A 19124-nucleotide genomic window follows, 5' to 3' on the forward strand; every position below is an offset into this window, starting at 1 on the left:
ACATACATGTTATTTGGATGTACGTTTCGGGAAAATCGGAGATTTGTACTCTGCAGTCTGTTTTTCATAGCAATGTATTTCAGTATATAAAAGTTTCAACGTTTCTCTTAAGGCCAAGGTTATAAACAGACTACTGCAGATTAACAGTTTTTTTTGCCATTTCTCACATTAGGAACTGGCAAGAAAGAATGCTGCATAGGAAAGAACAAGCTGGCACACGACCCAATTCATGCGCTTCCCAGTGAATCACCGACTGACAACTAATAACAGGGACAAAAAATAATTGCCATAACTGCATAAAAAAACTTCAGTATCAGTCACGTTAACATATAGGGGAAAGCGTGCTTTGTTTTATATGAATTACTGCATTTGAGGTACAGGTGCAAACTTTTTTTTTTTTTTTAAACACGCAACAAAGCCATGTGCAAGCTTTTATAAAAAAAAATTTTTTTTAAAAAGCAGCCGGTCGTTAACCTGGTCATTTATATGCCTGCAACTTCCCGAGATGCATAGCACGAACATGCCATATGACAAAGGGCCGACACAAAACAACCTAAATAGCCCCACAAAGAAATGAGGTTGAATTATTCCCAGTTTGATATTTACTACCGCGTGACACGAGGCTACAATACACCCAGAAACACACGTAAAGGAGGCTGAAGTATTTATTACCCGTTTTATGTTTTCTACACCTTGACACGATGTTACTAAACACCCAGAAAACACTTTTTTAAACGCCAAAAGCAGCAACTCTGCAGAGCGGCCCTTTCACTTTTGCACACACTTCCCATATTGTGAACCTCAATAAGCTTAATTAACTGTTGGCGCGTCCAAAAACCATGTTGCACAACCTAGACAGCCACCTAACTCCTTCCTGGCACCGGACGTCACAGGAAGAAGAAATAGCACATAAATTACAACTCGCAGTACGCCTGCTTCGACATATTAATGTGCTTGGTATCCAGTCTTTACTCCTCATATGTCTCACTTTTTTCTTAACTCCATGTTCACAATCTTCTCTGTCCCTTCTTAACACAAGCAAGGGCACTGTTTCCAATGCAAACTGGTGGTGCCACATTGACCCTTTACGCTGAATACTACATGGAAAGAGAAATACGGGTAACACATCGGTAGGAGTGAGTAAACCATTATTCCCAAACAGGGGAACTATGTCAACTATACACCATACAAGAACGCTGGCCAGTTAGAAGGCTGGACATAAAACGTAATAGAAGCAGGCGTTTTTCGTTGTGCCTGGCTACAGCTCAGCAGACCTCACACAAGCTACTATTCAGAAAGACAGGAGCAGACTGGTAAGGTGGCACTCGTCATGCTGCCTTGTAATTCGAAAGCAAGCACACGCCTACTTTTAAACCATAGTACTCTCGATGAGATTTATTTTCTAGGCGCAGCCAGCATTGTCAGCACTTTGCAGATCTTGCACAATGTATCTCGATCCATTGTACTCGAAGAGCGTGACCGACAAAGAAGAACGAAACAAAATCATTAAATATCATGGATACTGTGTTACTGTTGCAAGGTGTGCGCTGCTTGGCTTCCAGTAAAAGCAGCAATTCAGTTTAATTGCGTTCTTAGCTCAGATCCCACGTTTTTAGAATAAAATTATTGCATCTTCCTGATACAGGTCTATGTCCCATCCATGTAAGTTCTATTATTTAGGGAGCAAGAGCTGGGGGTGCCTAGGGGTCGGAGTACGAAATGTCCTCTCAGACTTGTGTGAAAGCTATCTTCCTTAATTTAAAGGGCAAACTTAAACCGGTCATCTTTGAATACCACCTTTAATTGCATCAGTGTAGATCACCTTCAGACTCTGCCCGGTTGTATTGCACGCTATATAAATCTACTGGCATACTATTTAACAGAGGGTGAAAAATATAGGCAAATGAGTACAGGAGCCTCAGTACACCAGTGCCCTGGATCCTGCATTGGATGCCCGCTTGGCAATCCCTCGTTTTAGAATATAACACGTCCTTAAATCATTCCACTGAAGTGCTCATACATTTTGAATAACTTCCATTTGACCACAGGTTGTTCCTTGAAGTTTTGAAATGACAGTATCAAAGTAATACTTTGAAATAAATATTATACACAAGACGCTATCTAATATCCCATGCATTTTCTGAAGATGGACTTGCCACATTTATTTAGAAACCTTTTCTCTGGTTAACTGATGTTTTGTTACTATGACATTCATTTAGAGTCACAATGTTTAGGGCTCTGCTACAGGCACACTATTGCTTCTAGTACATAAAATATGTTTATATATTGGACTTTCAGTGAGTGTCTTGCTAAGGACTAAGAGTTATATATCTCATGTGTCACTTAGTTCTATGGCTTTTCACCCTATTGTTGCGTTTGTCCCCCAGGAGTGTTTCGGTCCCGCCATGTTGCGACTGGATGAATGGCATACTTCCGCTGCATACTTAAAGGGACTCTTTATGTTTTTTCTATCCTGCACTTCGTAGGAGTGCATATTTCCTTTCCCATCTACTGGTTTCCTCTTCATTCTCCTGCACACTCATCTATAATTTTATAATACACCCATTCCAAGATTAAAGACGCGGGCTTGCATGCCACTTTTAAGATCCAAGATCTATTGGCTCTGCCAGTGAATATTATTTTTGTGTTAATACAAGCAGTTTCTATTCCCGGCATATCTCAACATAAACTAACATTGAGAGGACATCCATACATGTTTGATTAACACGTTTGTCACAAATGGCTGAGGCAAAATATTTAGTATCGTGTATAGTTACAAAACTGGTGTTTAGTTTTTCTATTTGTGCCAACGGACCCAGTTTTGTCCCTTCGTGGACTAATTATATTGGCCCTCCTAATTATACCGATATGTGTATATTATGTTTGAGGTTAAGAAAATGTAATCCAAATCTGCCCACAAAATATCTTGTATAACTGCTTAATCGCCCAAAGGCTACTCTTACTTTGGAATACTAAACTTTAACTCCCTTTTACACGTATTTATTGATGTCGTGCTGATACGATACAAATCTAACCACAGTGACACCTAGGCACCGCCACATCTGGAAATCTGATATTTATCACAGAAAATGATTTCTCCCCAAGTATACTGCTCAAGTCAAAACTATTGTACTTTTGAAAATTGTGAGCATAGACGTCATCTTTCATCTATCTCTACAATTTTACCTTGAAAATGATTTGTGACGTTATTGTACAATAATGGCAAGTGTGTGTCAGGTTATCAAGATTAAAAAAAAACACAAACAAAACTCGAATCGTACACTGCATCGTAAAAGCATGCAGAATGTTAGGCGTAGGTTTCTGGTAACACTTAACAGTCATTAACCGAATGTGAAGTTTAACAATTATATTGACATACGTTTTCATGCATGGCTGAATATGGTAAATAAACGATAACAGAATATTTCTCATGTGTTAGAAAAATGGTTAATAACACTAGAATGTGTAATGTGAACACTGACAAGAAAAATAGATTTTACACAAAGTAATGCTATGATTTGTGAACGTTTAATTCAAATGTGCTTAAAATCCTGACTGATGTATTAACGTAACGTGTAAAAAGGCTTACAAAATTATATGTTAAAGAATAGTCAAATGTGCGGAAAAAAATTGGAGGTACCTTATATTATGCAATTGAAATTCATTCATTTGCCTAATTGAAGAATTAATGCACTGTTTTGAATAATGCAAGATTCATATTTTAGTACAAACTCATCATGCACAAGCTGTTTCCTGCAGACCTCAAAGCTTGCTTTCTCTCCTAGTATGTACTTATGAACTGAATAGTATAAAGCCTATGGGAACCTTTAGTAAAGTTTCTACTTATTTTCTAACAATCAGAGGATTCTTTTCACGTGTAGCTTTCTTGACTAGGCTTACAACAAAATTATTTCCTAGAGCACAATGCTTGGGAAAGGACTGACTAGGGATGAGAACACTGACTTGCATACTTCTTAAGTGTCACAGCCAATCATATGACTAAAGAACAGTGGTTCTAAGAAAAATGCAAAGTAATGGATTACTGAATTCTTACGAATTTGTATACTTTTACCAACTACATCATCTCATCTAACTGAAACCTGACCAATGGGACAGAGTGGTCTGACAAATTTGGTGACATCAAGGTGTATAAACCTGGAATCAACGGAGTATAATCGCCTAAACTGTGAAAATGGGCGGTTCCTATCTAGTCCATCTCCCCTCTACCCATCTTGCGGTACAGAGACAACGATTTGGACTTTGAGAAAAAACATGAAATGTGACAAAATACTGCGTTTGCTACCGGCTGGTATGCTTGCGTCATGAAACCTCTCTGGCTGAAAGGGTTCCGACAAGCAGCTGTGGCATTGACGCTGCAGTGCTGGAAAGGGGCGACAATTCTGTCATGAACTGGAACTAGTTATTTGGAAATTAATTAACTTATTAATTGGGTTGGTATGAGAGACAACTGATTTTCCTATATATTTACTTTCTACGGATAAAATAAAAGGAAGATAGCTCCCTTCGTACATGGATTTCACAAGCTTGTAAATCTGTTTGAATTTAAAATTAGATTGTATGCTAATTATTTGAAGCTAGATGAAAATACAATTTAATATAGACTATTCTGATGATCTTTCATTATTTGCTGTGGCTAAATTAATATCATCCATGATCAATTTATTGAGTGGTAGAAATTACCTGGGAGGTTACCGCACCTTATTGAATACTAACAATTATCTTATTCCAGGTCCTCATATGATAATGGTTCATCCCTCTAATGATTCTGGTACTTTCAGCACAGAACAAGATCCATCGAAGAACCTAATAGACTTGGTATGATAGTTGAGGTTATTCTGGGGTAAGAATATGAAAAGAAAAAGAAAAAAAAAAGTCTACGAACCTTCACCTTAAATGGACATGGATTCTTCGCAAGTACTAAAGATTTGCCTATGGGAAAATTCAAAAGCAGCCAGCAAAGAAGATCCTGTATGTACACAGATTCCGGCTCTTTCGAAGGACCACTGAACATGTATTGCAATACAATGCAACAGTGTTAACTAAATTATGCTCCTAGAAAAGTTAAATTATGTGGCATATGGTGCCACATTCTGTAGCAAGGTTTGTAATTTTAACGCATGATAATAGTCTGGGCAAACATTTCCCTTTATTAGTACCAATTAAAGCCCCAATAAACAAAACAGCGATTTGTGCCTAAATGGTGACCAGTTAACCATTGCAAAGTGTATAATACTGTGCCGCACCATGTGCAGCGCTTACTTTTATTAGCTTTTGACCCATCAGAGGTACCAAGTGCTACCCAAATACAACCCCCTCCCTTTTTCCCCCACGGAGTTTGATATAGCGCGAACTTGACCCAAAGGTATTGTGTATCAGAGCGCTTTACACGAGCACCAGTTGCGTTACACGAGGGCACATTCATCTTTTTGTTAGGCATGGGGAGATTAAATGATTTGTCCAGAATCAAAGGATATTGGGCATCTTGCCAAGACTCTAACCCGGTTCCCCAGATTTGAAGTTGAACGCCCTAGCCCTTACGCTAACTCCTCTCCCTCTTCTATCCTTTGACTTAACAGACTTGCATGGCCACCACACAAATTTCATATTTCCCTAAACTAACACCACTAACCGTTTTGGGTTCTATTTTAGTGCCCTACTCGCCGAAAAGCGCGTTGACGCCTCGTCAGGGGTAGTAAGCACTATATAAATGCAATTATAGTTACAATATATGTATGCAATCAGAGGCTGTAGTCAGAATCAGCAACTGCCTCCCAATGTTTTTAAAACATTACATTCCAAATGCTCAGACTAAGAAAACATTACATCACAACACTCAGTAATCGAACATAGAACACAACAACAAAGAAGCACATAAACGTATCGAATCAGTTTAGCAGGACTAAAAAGTGTTGGGGACTCAAAGTGGATAAGCTTTCAGAGAAGCATGAATAGAGTTTAAATAAAGGAAAGTGTATTGCCAAAGTAGGTCTGTTTCGAGTGAGGCACAAAGAAGAGTGAGGGAGGGAGATACATTTTAACTGAGAGGCAAAGGACAAGGTGGAATTTGATCCATGAAGTAAAGATAGGGAGGAGCTACACCAAGGACACATTTAGAGGAAAGTCAAAGAAAAACGGTTGAGAATGGCAGTCAGTAAAGAGACAGCAAGTAAAGAAAACAGAGCTGGAAAGGTGTTTTAAGACCAGTATGAATGGCACAGTTAAAGAGTGAGTTTAGAGGAGACAGCAAAAAGGTGGTTATAACTAACAGCAAAGAAAGGCAATCAAAGCAGGAAAGAGTGAGTACTAGAGTTTGGGTGGTCAGAAAACAGCAGATCCTTATAAAGGGGGCTGAGTCTGTAACAGCAAGTTCAGGAACCAGTACATATGAATACTCCCGAGTACTGCACGAAGAAGACAGAGAAAAGTTAGGGGCGATAGAATAGAAATATTAGGGAGAAATTATGGGGCATAGCAGGGAAGAAAGGATCTCTTTTTTTTTACACATTTAGGTGGAGTACATCATGAAAAAACATCTTAACATCCAAAAGACATGACAAGATAACGTCAATAGGGGAGGTAAAAGAGGGGGAATGGATGAATAACGTAGAATCAACAGCTTAGATAGCAGGAGAGGTTAAAACAGGTGGTGATCCTTGAGAGTGATGCAGTATAAAGATCAAGATGGGGCAGACAACCAAGCCCACGGGCACCCTGTAACTAAGTGGAAGAGAAGGACTGATGGAATAGCACCAGCCCAGGAGACAGAATAGGTACAATCAGCAAGCTAACCAGTGAATCAAGAAAGGGCTTAATGGATGAGAAAACTTTAGTACATATCCTTGCAACAACCCTGGGAAAATATAAGCGGAAAACATTTGTCCGCTTAACTGATCGAAAGTTCAAATGCTACACTTAGTACTCCTGCTGTTTAATCTCAATATTCAACAAACATTAAAAACCTTTCCACAAAGAGCAATGGCGTGGATATCCCCTCCAAGAGGGCTCGTCTTTTCACAGACACCCCCCTCTAAATTCCTGATCAAGCCCACTTTTAAAAACACATCACTTTGAAAATGTTCAGATTTTACAATATGCTACATTACCAATGGGAGCCAAAGAGGTCTTCTATAACCACTTAAAACTCAATTCTGGACCTGACCCACTCTACTCCACAGTTCTCCAACCACAAAACAAAGAAACCGAACAATTCAAATAGCAACCACCGGAAAAATTGCTCTTTTTCTTTCACAACAAATCACTGGGCCACACCAATGTGTTGCCTCTTTTTAACTATGTCCAAGTATAGAAGTGTTAACACTGCCTATGACTCAGCCAAATTGACATACACCCTTGCCATTGTATAACTCAAATACCATCCACAGAAACAAAACCACAGATCGAACACACTCACCTTACTGGACAAGCATATCAAGCAATGTACCCTACTCAGCCTTTAAAATCCCATCTATTTGCACCTTTGCTATCCTCTCTAACATTTCATTGCTTTCAATGAAAATGCCATGCCCTTCCTCTCTCATCTATAACTTAACATTTTTATTACCCAATTAATTCAAAGTCCCACTGGACAACTCCAACAATTCACCAATGCGTCTCTGTTACCCTGTTCATGAGTAAAATCATTCACCTTAATTTGAGGCCTGAAACATTGACCCTGCTTCTATGATGACTCACTATTCTCTGGCTCCTACACCATAAACAAATGTCAACTAACAGAGTCTCTCAACCTAACAGACTTTAACACCACTTCTGCCAATCACGGTCTGACTACCTCTAATCTTACCAACAACTTAAAATGTATACATCTAATTTTCATTAATTCAGTTCTATATAATTAGCTCTCAAGCTATTCAAATGCCTCGCCTCACCACAAACATATTTCCTGGTTGCTTACTCTCTAACTTCTACTGCCAACCACACAATCCAGTTCCTCATGCTACTGTAATGTAGTCTCCTGCTATTACCTCATGGGGATGAAACCTCACTGTCCAGTGTGTTCACAGATTTCAATAGGAACTAAAAGCAGCCAAAACAAAACAAAAATAAAAATTCATATTTAGAAAGAAAGTGATACAACGACATCACCTAAAAGGCTTTGGCCATTCCCTTCCTAATCCTAACCCTAAGTTTAGAATCACTCTACTCTTTACCGCGGTATTTCAACATGTGATCTTTTTTCCGCTAGTCTGAGAACACGTGAACCCTATGCAACAACACACTCCTCCAAAGCATTCATTTGAATCAATACTTCTCCTAGACCATACCCACTAGCATCCACTACCACACACATTTAGCCCACTCATGAGTGGTTTCAAACAGGGTGCTTGAGTGATACCCCTTTTTAGGTCGAGGACTACCGGTCTGCCGAAGGCAGAACCGGAAGTCGAGATTTAATGTTTCCTAGAGTGGCTCCTTAGCCCGCCTCTCTTTTTGCCTCTCCTCCATTGGCTGGCTTCCTAAACGGAGGCCCGCCATTGGAGGAGAGAGCCGTCCCTCCAAATAGGCTCCGTCTTTTTCAGATTCGGGGGCGTGTTCCTTGCTGTTCTTTCCACTTTTTAGCCACGCCCTTTTAGAACAGCAGGAACACGCCCCCGAATCCGAAAAAGTTTCGGAGCTTCCATCCGCCATTTTTTTGCTGTCCTCCGGCCGTGAGGATCTTCTTGCTGTTGTGCGTATAGGTAAGGCATTTTGCCTGTTTGTTCGTCCTTGCTCTTTTTTTTTCCATTCGCCTTTAGCAAAGTCAGCCGTGTGTTCTCCACTCGCCCCTCCCTTCACTTTCCGCCTCCGGCCATTCGGCCATTCATTACCAGTCCTTCAGTGTCCAAGCGCGCACTCCTCGCCCTGCCTCCATTCACCTCTTTTTCTTTCCGACTCTAGTCTCACCCCAGGACGCTTCCTTCTCGCCGTTCCCTTTCATGCCTTTACCTTCTTTCCTTTCATGTCTTTACTTTCTTCATGCCCCTCTAGTTTTCTTTCCTTCTTTACCCCTCCTTTCACGCTGTCGTCGTCTCCCGATCTTTCCATCTCTCCTTCGTTCTCTTCCTTCAGCTCCCCCTCGCCCGCTCACTAGTGTTTCTCGCCGCTTTCCGTTTTCCGGTCTGAGGACTCCAATTCTATGGGAAGGTGAGGGTCCGCCGATAGAAGCAGGCAATGAGGGTTTGAGAACAGCGAAGAGCCTCCGAGGGCCTGAAATCGCCGATCCCAGGGGAGAGTCTGAGGTTCCAACCGGGAAAATGCACGCGTCCCTCAGTGGGCGGAATTTAGGATCAGCCAATTTCAACCATTGTCTAATAATGTAATCATATTAAAGCAACACAGATTACAACTCTGTGACAGAGGCAGCGCCATGAAAGGTGCAGCACCTGGGCAGGTGGCGAAGCGCTGCTCGGCGCGGGGAACGGGACAAGTAATGAACCCTCTTCACACTCACCTGGGGGGAGGGGAGGTCTGCCTACCTATACTCGGAGCTCTTAGTGGGTTGAAAAAACGGGGGGGATGGTGAGTCTCAAAGGGGTGTAACCTATGTGATAAAGTGCGCGGTTTAAACATGTAAGCTAAAAATCTCAGCTGCCTGACAAGAATTTCGCTGCCTCTTTTTGTGTAACTCTTTATTGCTTAATTACTTACAATCATTACAAACAAGCGTCGACGTTGCAGCATGAAAAGCATTGAGATAAATTTGCATATAACATATTAAAACCGGACATTTAAAACCTAAAGTGAGTCAGCCTGCCTGCTCACCTATGGTGTTGCTAAGCGCGCTAGGGCTATGTGCGCTATATGCAAGAGACAGTTGGCCATACTGTACCGTACCGCTCCTCGAAGGGAGAGGCTTTCTAAAGTGCCACATGCCGGTCGTTAAATATTTAATAAACGTTACGTGGATGTATGATATGCAATATTTTAAACAGATCAGTAAAAACCACAGAGAATGCCGCCCTAGTCACGTATGATTTAATAAGCGTGCGGTGCGTGCTAAGAGTAGAATGCACTGGTACGCGAAATAGGGCCATATGTCACAGTGCCTCTTTCTGTAATTGCATCCAGATGTATAATATAACAGGCGTGCACTTGAACCGGCCTGCACATATTAAAACAAGCCCAGACTGTTGGCTTTATCAATGGTTGTTAGCTGCAGAAGATGACTGAGCAACAACAATGACTTTGTGGTAACTTATTGTGAACGTGCTTCAGTTCTGTATTTATGAAACTGTGAAATAACTATACCACGTGATTAGAAACGTTATATCAAATTCTTTGTAATATACTTGTATTTATTGACGCTTGAAAAAATGTCTCGCAGCTGATACTTGGCAGCAGCTGCCCGTGCAGCAGTTTTATCACTGCAGACCTGCTACATTTAGAGTCTGAGCTCTGCCCTTCACCCCTCCTGCCCGGCGGCGGAGCCCCACTGCCCGCACTTTCAGGCAACGAGCAGGTGATGAATCATGAATGTATCTTATGATCAGCTCAGCTACTTCGAGGCTGTATGCACCACAAAGGAGTACCTCCAAAGGTAGTGGCCACAAGTGAAGATCTTTTTTTCACGTCCACGGTGAGGGGGTCACAACATCACTCTATGCTTGTATATCACTACCTTGCAACATCCCTCTCCCTCACTACCTCACTCTCACTACCTCACTCTCTCACTACCTCACTACCTCACTCTTTCACTACCTCACTCTCTATCTACCTCACTCTCTCTCACTACCTCACTCTCTTTCAATACCTCACTCTTTCTCTATCTCACTACCTCACTCTCTCTCTGCTAATTCAATAGGTATCACATATGCAAAAAAAAAGCTAATGACAATGCCATTTATTTAGCGATACAAAAATGATAAAAAAATAATGAGCAATACCAATAGCTCTACCTATAATATTGCCGAGACCATTGCATTGTAAATGCTTGTTAACATCTTAAAACTGTTCTTGCTTGCCAACCCACACATTCTTTTCATTCTTTTTAAGCAATCTTCTCATTGGTTCCAATTTGCTATAATTATTTTCTATAAACCTGCCTTAAAATTCTGTTAACCTTAGAAGCAGAACGTAAGTAGGTACTGGATCATCAACATTTGCCTTTACATGATTGTACTTTAGTGTAATTCCAATACTTGAATTTTTTTACCCAAATACTCCACCGCTGATTGACCAAATTTACATTCGCTTTCATTTATCGTTACCCTACCTTCCTGCAAAAGAGACAAAACTCTATTTAGGTTCACATTGGGTGTCTCAACATCCTTTTTCAAAAACCAAAGCATTGTACTGCAACACACCCGGGCTCCATCCGTGTCCTTTAGTGTATCATTCATCAACCGATGGAACCTGCCTGAAGCACTGGCAAATCCAAATAGCATGCGTTTGTACTGGAATGCTCCTTCTTGAGTGACCAAAGTGCTGAAGGGTTTAGAATCCTCCTCCAATTCAACTTGGTAATATGAACTGGTCAAATGAATAGAAGACAACACAATAGCACCTGAAACTGAGGCCAACAACTCTTGCAAATCGAGCAATAGACAACTACCTATCCATATAGCATCATTCAAACACCTTAGGTCTACTCACAGTCTTAGCTCACCCGAACTCTTAAAAGTTATAACAGACGACAAATATTCTGAACTTTCAGTTGTCTCAATGATGTTCAAGCAAAATTACTGTAGCATTTCCATCACTTTATTTTGGTAAAACAAAGGCAAGTTTCATACCTTTGGCCTTACAGGTCTCACATTCTCCAGCACAATGCTGCTTGTCGTTTTTTGTACTTGCGTAAATCTTCTCTGAAAACATCTTTAAGACTTGTCAATGAACCTAGAATACCTCCTATTCATGCATTAATGTATCCTAATGTATTTACTCTAGCATCGAGTCACATTCCAAGCTCCTCTTGATGGGGCCAAAACAAAATTGCAACAACCCTTTCTGCTACAAACACTTGCACTAGGTTCTTCCCCTGAAATCTAAACAAAAGGATCCTATGAATTCAAATTTTATGACCAGAATAACTCCCCGTCTTTAACGTAGTTGGCTACAATGGTCTTACTCTTAACAACTTTTAAACATTTCATACCAAACGATAGTATACCATGCACCTGAATCCATCATCACTTCACCATCCACAGTCACACTACATGTTGGCAGTCCCTTACTCCTAGTAAAACTACCACACCTATAACATTGCCTGGATTGTGTCTGCTTTGAGACTTTTGCCAAAGGCTCTACTCCCAAGATCTGAATGAGGGCAACATTCCAGCCTACTTCGAGAAGGCACAGATGACAAAACTCACATTGGCTCTGGCAGAAACCATAGAGAAGTTGAGAGATTGCTTAAGTAGTCTCTGCAATAGCAAGCTTGAAATATCTCAAACCTCCCGGCCCGATGGCTTCACACCATTATTCTTCAAAATCTTCTGTCAATTCCTGACCAGAGTCCTCGCCAGGCTGTTTAATACATTCGCAGACAGCAGAAAGTTCACAGGCTCGATTTTAAAGACATCGATCGCAGTCATCACTAAGCCACGGAAGAAAAAAAAAAAACTACATAATCAACAAGAGGTATGTATGAGCTAACATTAACGCAAAGCTTTTCATGAGCATCTAAATAAAATCCCTACATTTCTAGTCTGGTGGACCCAGGTCGGCTTTATCCCAGACTGAATATTAAACAAATACTCCATATCATACCAAGTTCAGAGATCTTGCAGGGACGTGCTGCCAATCACGATAGACGCTGAAAAGCATTTGATAGCGTCCATTGGCCGTAACTTATTGACACCATGAGACATTTCAGCTTTGGGAACAGGTTTTGCCAATGGATCCTATGTGGGTACAGCACTCCCAGGGCCTCGGAGCAAATCAACGTGGTCTCATCCGACCCCATCCTCATATAGAGAAGGACATGATAGGGGCGCCCCTCTGCCCCCGCTATTTGCCCTATACATGCAGTCGAACATTACAGGAGTTTACTTTGATGGCGAAGCGCATACTATCAGCCTCTATGTCGATGAGATTGTAGCTTAATCGGAACAGATGTCCTCACTGCCTGCCTAACGACTGATCTACAGCACTTCGGAGCAGTATCGGGGTTTATGGTTAACTTACACAGGCCTTGAAAAATCTACTTGTACACTCGATACAGCAAGTCAGACTATCAGGTCAAGCTATTTATAAGACCTACGCGTCCATTCTAGCGAGTGAACTTAAACTTGAAAGTAACGTGTTCTGTTCATTCAGAAAATGAATGTGCAATAAAGACGCCTTTAAAACTTGTTTTTATCTTGACGCATTCGCTGTCAGGTCAGGGACAGAGTTCAAATATCAATTTATTTTCTCTAATTGATGCTTATAAAGTCCTGGAAAAAGGGTGCTTACTGTTCACTCTTATTACAGTTAGAGGCTATTGTCAAGTGATCTGAGAATCATTGTGAAACAATAGCTGTAAGATGTCTGGTTTCCCCCCCCAACATTTAAACAACCTGTAAATGAATGGTACAAATATATTGAAATGTTAGGAATTCATAAGTGTGATGCAAACAAAGATTCACATAGGAACAAAACATATCAGAACACTTTACTGGCAAATAAAAAAATATTTGCAGAAAACTCGATTTCTAAACATACCCTATAGAGTTCCATCAGAAGGTAGCATGTCAGTGGGATTTTTTGTGGCCATTTCAATGGAAAATCTGCTGATTGGAAATGAGTGTGCTACCACTTCTTGCTTTAGTTATGCATTAAAAGTGATAGTTTTTTTTTTTTTAAACACGATTTGAGAAACATTCCGAATTCTCTCCCCAATGACAATGCTTTTAATGAACTAAGAGGCGAGTCAGTCATGTGTTTCATATTTATGGCTAAATTTATATTACGTATGGACAGTACTTAATTTGAGCCGCTGGTTTCCGGTGCTCGACACAGTCACTTAATTGAAAACACAGGCGCTTGCGACAATCTTCCATAAGGTGGCGCTGTCTCAGATGACTACAACAGTAAATTGTGAATTCAATATACATTAAAAATGACTACTACCTGCTACCCAAGCCAGTCTTTTAGGTTTGGGGGCCTAGAATAGTTTGAATTTTCACACTTGTGAGTGTGATGGTTAGTAGTTTTGTTGTTACTATCATTGGCAGCATGGAAGGGACAATGTGTGGTGCAAGCTGCAGTGGTCTCCTGACGAGAGCCCCGGCACTTATTTATTTACAATTTAAGCACTGCATATGGAGCAAAAGCTTAGTCTATTAAAATAAAATGAGTGTTTTGTGTACAACAGACATGCTGAACTTGGGTATTTGAAGGTGCTCTCATATGTGATAAAGAAGGAAACGGCTGCTCAGTGAAATCAAGTCCAGGATCACAGAATTTTAAACCTGTTTATGGGTAAAAAGCAATATAATTAGGTTGAGCAGATTTTTTAAGTTACTAGACCTGCCGCACTATGCGGAGCTCCGTGAGCTTTGGAATTTCTTTAGATAAATGCAATTCACCGTGATTCAGTGCCGGGTGCTTGTCTACACTGTGCAATCAGAGAACAGCATCATGCACAGCGAAAGCAGACACTGCTTCCTTTCTGCCGCTGGAATAGATTTTTACTCAAGCGGCAGCTAATCTCAACGCGAGCAGGCAGTTTCTCAGAGTGAGCGGTCGCAAGCATACGCGACCACTCGCAATGAGAAATTTGACCGAACGTGTTGAGAAATCGCCGGGAGGTTGATTTTCCATGCTCGCCAACTTGATGTGGACTACTGCAAACGAGGTAAAATCTTGCCTGGAGGAAGATTTTCCTCGCTTGTGCTCACCAACTGCTGTTGATGAATGCGAGAGAGGGGAAAAACTCTGCGAGCTCTGCGTAACGCAGAAAACTACGCGAGAGTTCGACGGCCAGACTTACTCAGTCACTTAGTCCCGGTGTGCAAGGGGTTAACATTTCCTTCGCCAATGACCCCCCCCCCCCACCACCATATCTTTGCCAACTCAGATATTACCCTGTGCATGCAGACCGACTGCTTCTGGGAATGGTATATGGGATGTAAGAGGACAGGTAGCCTTTTTGACATGGAAGGAAGTATTCCCTTTGACATATTTAAAGAAGAGTATGACCTCCAGAATTAGATCTCCTACAATACACACAGATCAGGCATTCGAGACATCCCTTCATTAAACCGCATGCACACACACTATTAATGCCATTTGAGAAATGGCTCTTCTTCGAAAGATAACGACAGGCTCTTGAAATCAGAGAGGTATGCTATTTTAGCACAACCTCCCCCAAAAAAGAAAAGCACATGCCAGACACGATGGAAAACAGAACTGGGGCGGACACTCACACACAAGGAATAGGATAATATCTACTACCATGCAAGGCATACAGCACTGAATACGTCCCGTACAGAGTCTGCTATCAAGATTGTTTCTTGCTTGTACCCAACTCCTGTCCAAATAGAGCAATGGTGTCCTAAACTTAAAAAAGAACGCTGGAGGGTTTGCAGGGACACCAGCACCTTATTACATCTGCACTGGAATTGTCCAAAGCTGACTCGATACTGGGAGAAGATTCTGGTAGACCGAATACTCCTCGAGTACTCAGATTCCACGTTTTCTAGCATATATTTTTTGGGGTCTTCCCAACAATTTAACATCCGTTAAAAGCGATGAGAGGGCAGGAAATGGCTTTAGCTCCAGGAGTGGCAGATCAAGCAATTCTCTCCATCTGAGGCTCAAACAGGATTCCAGACTACAATGTCCGGCTACGCAAATTATGGTATCTACTGGGAATGGAAAAAGGGACACTTTCTACAGAACTTACATTTGAGACATTCTAAGATGTCTGTCACAATTTACTTCAATTTTCTGCTCTGAATTTAGTGAACTGACATGCCCTAAATTACAACTTTTACTTCCTATTTTGTCAGGGGGTACAGCACATACTAATTTCTAACTGGAATTTAGCAAGTGGCTCGAGGCAAGAAGCCTTGACAGCTACTGATCTCATGGTGGAAGTAGTGGCAACATATCCATTGACAACATAATATGAGTGTAGAGATTCTACTATGCTGATGGGGAAGGGAAATCTTGAGGTATGATTTAGAGTTGCTACATTACGATCACCCCGCTGCCAGCCTCCAGATTGTAGGTGACAGAGCTTAGTATTACTACAGTGTGTCTTTTCATAAAATTCATAAAACAGAAGTGATCGACAAAAATGGAGGTGGTGGTTGACACTTAAAAACATATCACATATTTCTAATACAGTACTTGACATAGTAAAATACTTGAACGGAAGGCGTAAGAAAATTTATTAGCAGGTGTGGTGGTCAACGAGGAAGTACAAGTGCACAGGTGTCAACATTATGTGGTGTGCCTGTCACAAACCGGAGGTTACAACAAGTTAATGTTTCACAGTGTACTTTGAGCAGTGCAGCTAATCAGAGGATGGAATGAGAAATTGCTGCCAACTTCAACTGAATACAAGTGTCCTAGATAGTACCATGTCCTTACATTTCCCTATTCCATCAAATTTTCCTAAACAAGATGGTAGCCAAAATAGATCTCACTGACAAAAATATTCATGACTGAAGGGACCAGTTTATCTGTGGACTGACCGATCCAATATGGCCACCAGAGATGACATAACATCAGCGTCGTCCTTTGAAAGAGGATCCAACAAGAGAAACCCATGCTCACGCCTGTTTGCAAAGTGGTTTATAAAGTTATAATTAAGAGCATATTTGCAAGTATTTATTAAATATACAAGTTGACAGAGCAATACAAGTGGTGTCTCCCTCAGATCCCTTATCCAACTGCCGCACTGCGCTCCATTCCACACAACACACCACCATGCCATGCACGCATCCTCCTATACAAAACATGCATACCAACTACCACAGTAAGCTGTAAGGACACTCCATGGACAAAATAGACTTTTAAAAAATGGTATCTTGAAAAATAAGCTTAAAAAAGTTTTTCCAAACCACACGAAAGTAGCCTTGAGGAGACACTGCAGCCCCAGTCATTATTTTAATAAACAAAACAATTAACAACTATCCATAATGCAAAAGGACACAAAAACAAAAAAAAAAACTTAACACTACACATGATAAATGTGTTAACTGAAATGGTTTTCTCCAGGGTGGTACGTTCTGCAGTGACAAATTCAAGTAAATAATATTTACAGTCTACTTGTTTCTTGATCTATCCAACATCTAACTAAAAAAAATATTAAGATTTTTAAGCAAAAAAACGCTTCAGACTGGTAAATATGCCAGATTAGATCTTACCTTCTGCAACATCATCATCTACTGCCCCTTTAACCTGAGAAAAACACCACTGGATATCGTTCCCTCCTCCAGCACCTAAAGACAAAAAATAGACAATTAGCATCTGGTTTGTCTCGACAGCTAAACGTTTTGTGCATGCGTGAGACAAGATACATAGACACCTCAATCGGAAATACCCAAACACCAGCAAAACCAACAGCTATCCAAAACAGACAAAAAATAAACGTTTACTACTGAAAAGAAATCCACTTTTACCAAACATAACATCTCCCAGGAAATAAATAAAGAGGTTCCAAATTAATTGAACACTAATGATGAAACCCGGATCTCTCATATTAAGTTAAGACCATTTACAGACCAAAGATTTTACCGGTCTGTTTTATTGGAAAATATCGCAAACAAGTACATATTTACATTAAAACAAAATTAACAGGCGAGGGGTTAGGTGCACGATAGGACACAAAGTAAAGGAAACTGTTCTGCTCAAATAAATAAAGGCTTTCAATTAACGCCTGATAGAAAAAACTTCAAGAACATCACTGTCAGGAGCAAAGTGATGAATCATCTGAACAATCAGACGCATGTTTCAAGTTGAATGGCAAGGAAATCGGCATCTCCAGCTGAATCTGCAAGGAGGATTCAACTCGCTCTCTCAAACCCACTAAAAGGCTGTCAGAGTGAAATGTTCAAGATGGATAATAAAATACAGTACTAGAAAGCAGTGAGCAATAATGTATTTATTTAAAGCCACTTTACATAAAAAAGTGAAGATTACACCATTGCAAATTTTAAGTTTGCCACTCATTGTCAGAAAGAATGAAGACCTAAGAGCATTGAGCACCACTGACGAGGCCAAAGAATAAATCTATTTAACAGAATAGGAACACGCAATGCAGAGAACAACACTGGTTGTAGACTCGTTCTTCGGTGCATAGATCTTCTCACTCCTTAAAGCCATGCTTAGGCAACACGCAGAATAAAAAAATCCAAGAAAGCATGGATCACAAGACCATCCCACCTGTAATCCTACCTCCATCTACGCTAAAAGCAGATTCCCAACTGTTCACTAGTGAAACGCATTTCTTCCCTGTTCCTCTGAACCATTTACCAACAGAAACCCCATTAAGACAGATTTAGCCTGATTGAATGGCCCACTTCAATATGTTTCACATGAAAAATGCTACCAAAAGGGTGTTTCTTTGTCTGGTTTAGATATGACTCAGAATGTTTTTCAACAGCATTTAAGGCATTGGAATTTCACGTTGAGCTAAATCACTTTGCTTTAAGAGCCTCGAAAGACAGCTCAGATGCCCAAAGCCCTTCTGTTGTGTCGAGTACTTGGTTGCTTCCTACATGCCAATAGAAAACCTGCATGTGTGGATGAGATTGTGCTATATCAATACAAATGTGCAAGTGTGGCAATGCTGTATTGTTAGAAGCACACAGTAAGTGAAACCTGAAATATATTTGCCTAATTGCCTAAACTTCAAGATGTTGCTGTTTACTATAAGAGCAGGAAAATCGGGATAAAAGAAGCTATGTGCAAGATAGATTTGGCATTTCCTTTACAGGCAGCATTCCTCATGACTAACATCAGAAAGACTGATAAGGGGAACAGGAGAGGCAAGGTGGGCAACAAATCTTATGCCACGGGCCAGATTCACTAACTTTTTGACATATGTAAACTACACACTTGATTAAAAGAATCAGGGTTAATGTAATTTATACGGTGGATTTACAAAAGTGTAAAATCTCAAGTGTTGTAGAATGATCACATTTGTAAGCCTAGGTTTAGGGGTGCAAAGA

The 19124-nt window shown here is 40.6% G+C and overlaps 1 protein-coding gene across 2 annotated transcripts in view; it reads right to left on the reverse strand.

Annotated features, from left to right (window-relative positions):
- The window catches only part of PPP2R2A (protein phosphatase 2 regulatory subunit Balpha), a 415049-nt gene that overhangs the window by 383582 nt on the left and 12343 nt on the right, over nucleotides 1-19124 (reverse strand). For both annotated transcript variants that reach the window (XM_085632765.1, XM_085632766.1), the window contains exon 2: nucleotides 17319-17393. In XM_085632765.1, coding sequence (XP_085488891.1) covers nucleotides 17319-17393 — 75 coding nt within the window. The remainder of the gene's footprint in view (nucleotides 1-17318; nucleotides 17394-19124) is intronic.

This window comes from Triturus cristatus, chromosome 11 (genome assembly GCF_964204655.1).
Source record: "Triturus cristatus chromosome 11, aTriCri1.1, whole genome shotgun sequence".
Taxonomy (NCBI): domain Eukaryota; kingdom Metazoa; phylum Chordata; class Amphibia; order Caudata; family Salamandridae; genus Triturus; species Triturus cristatus.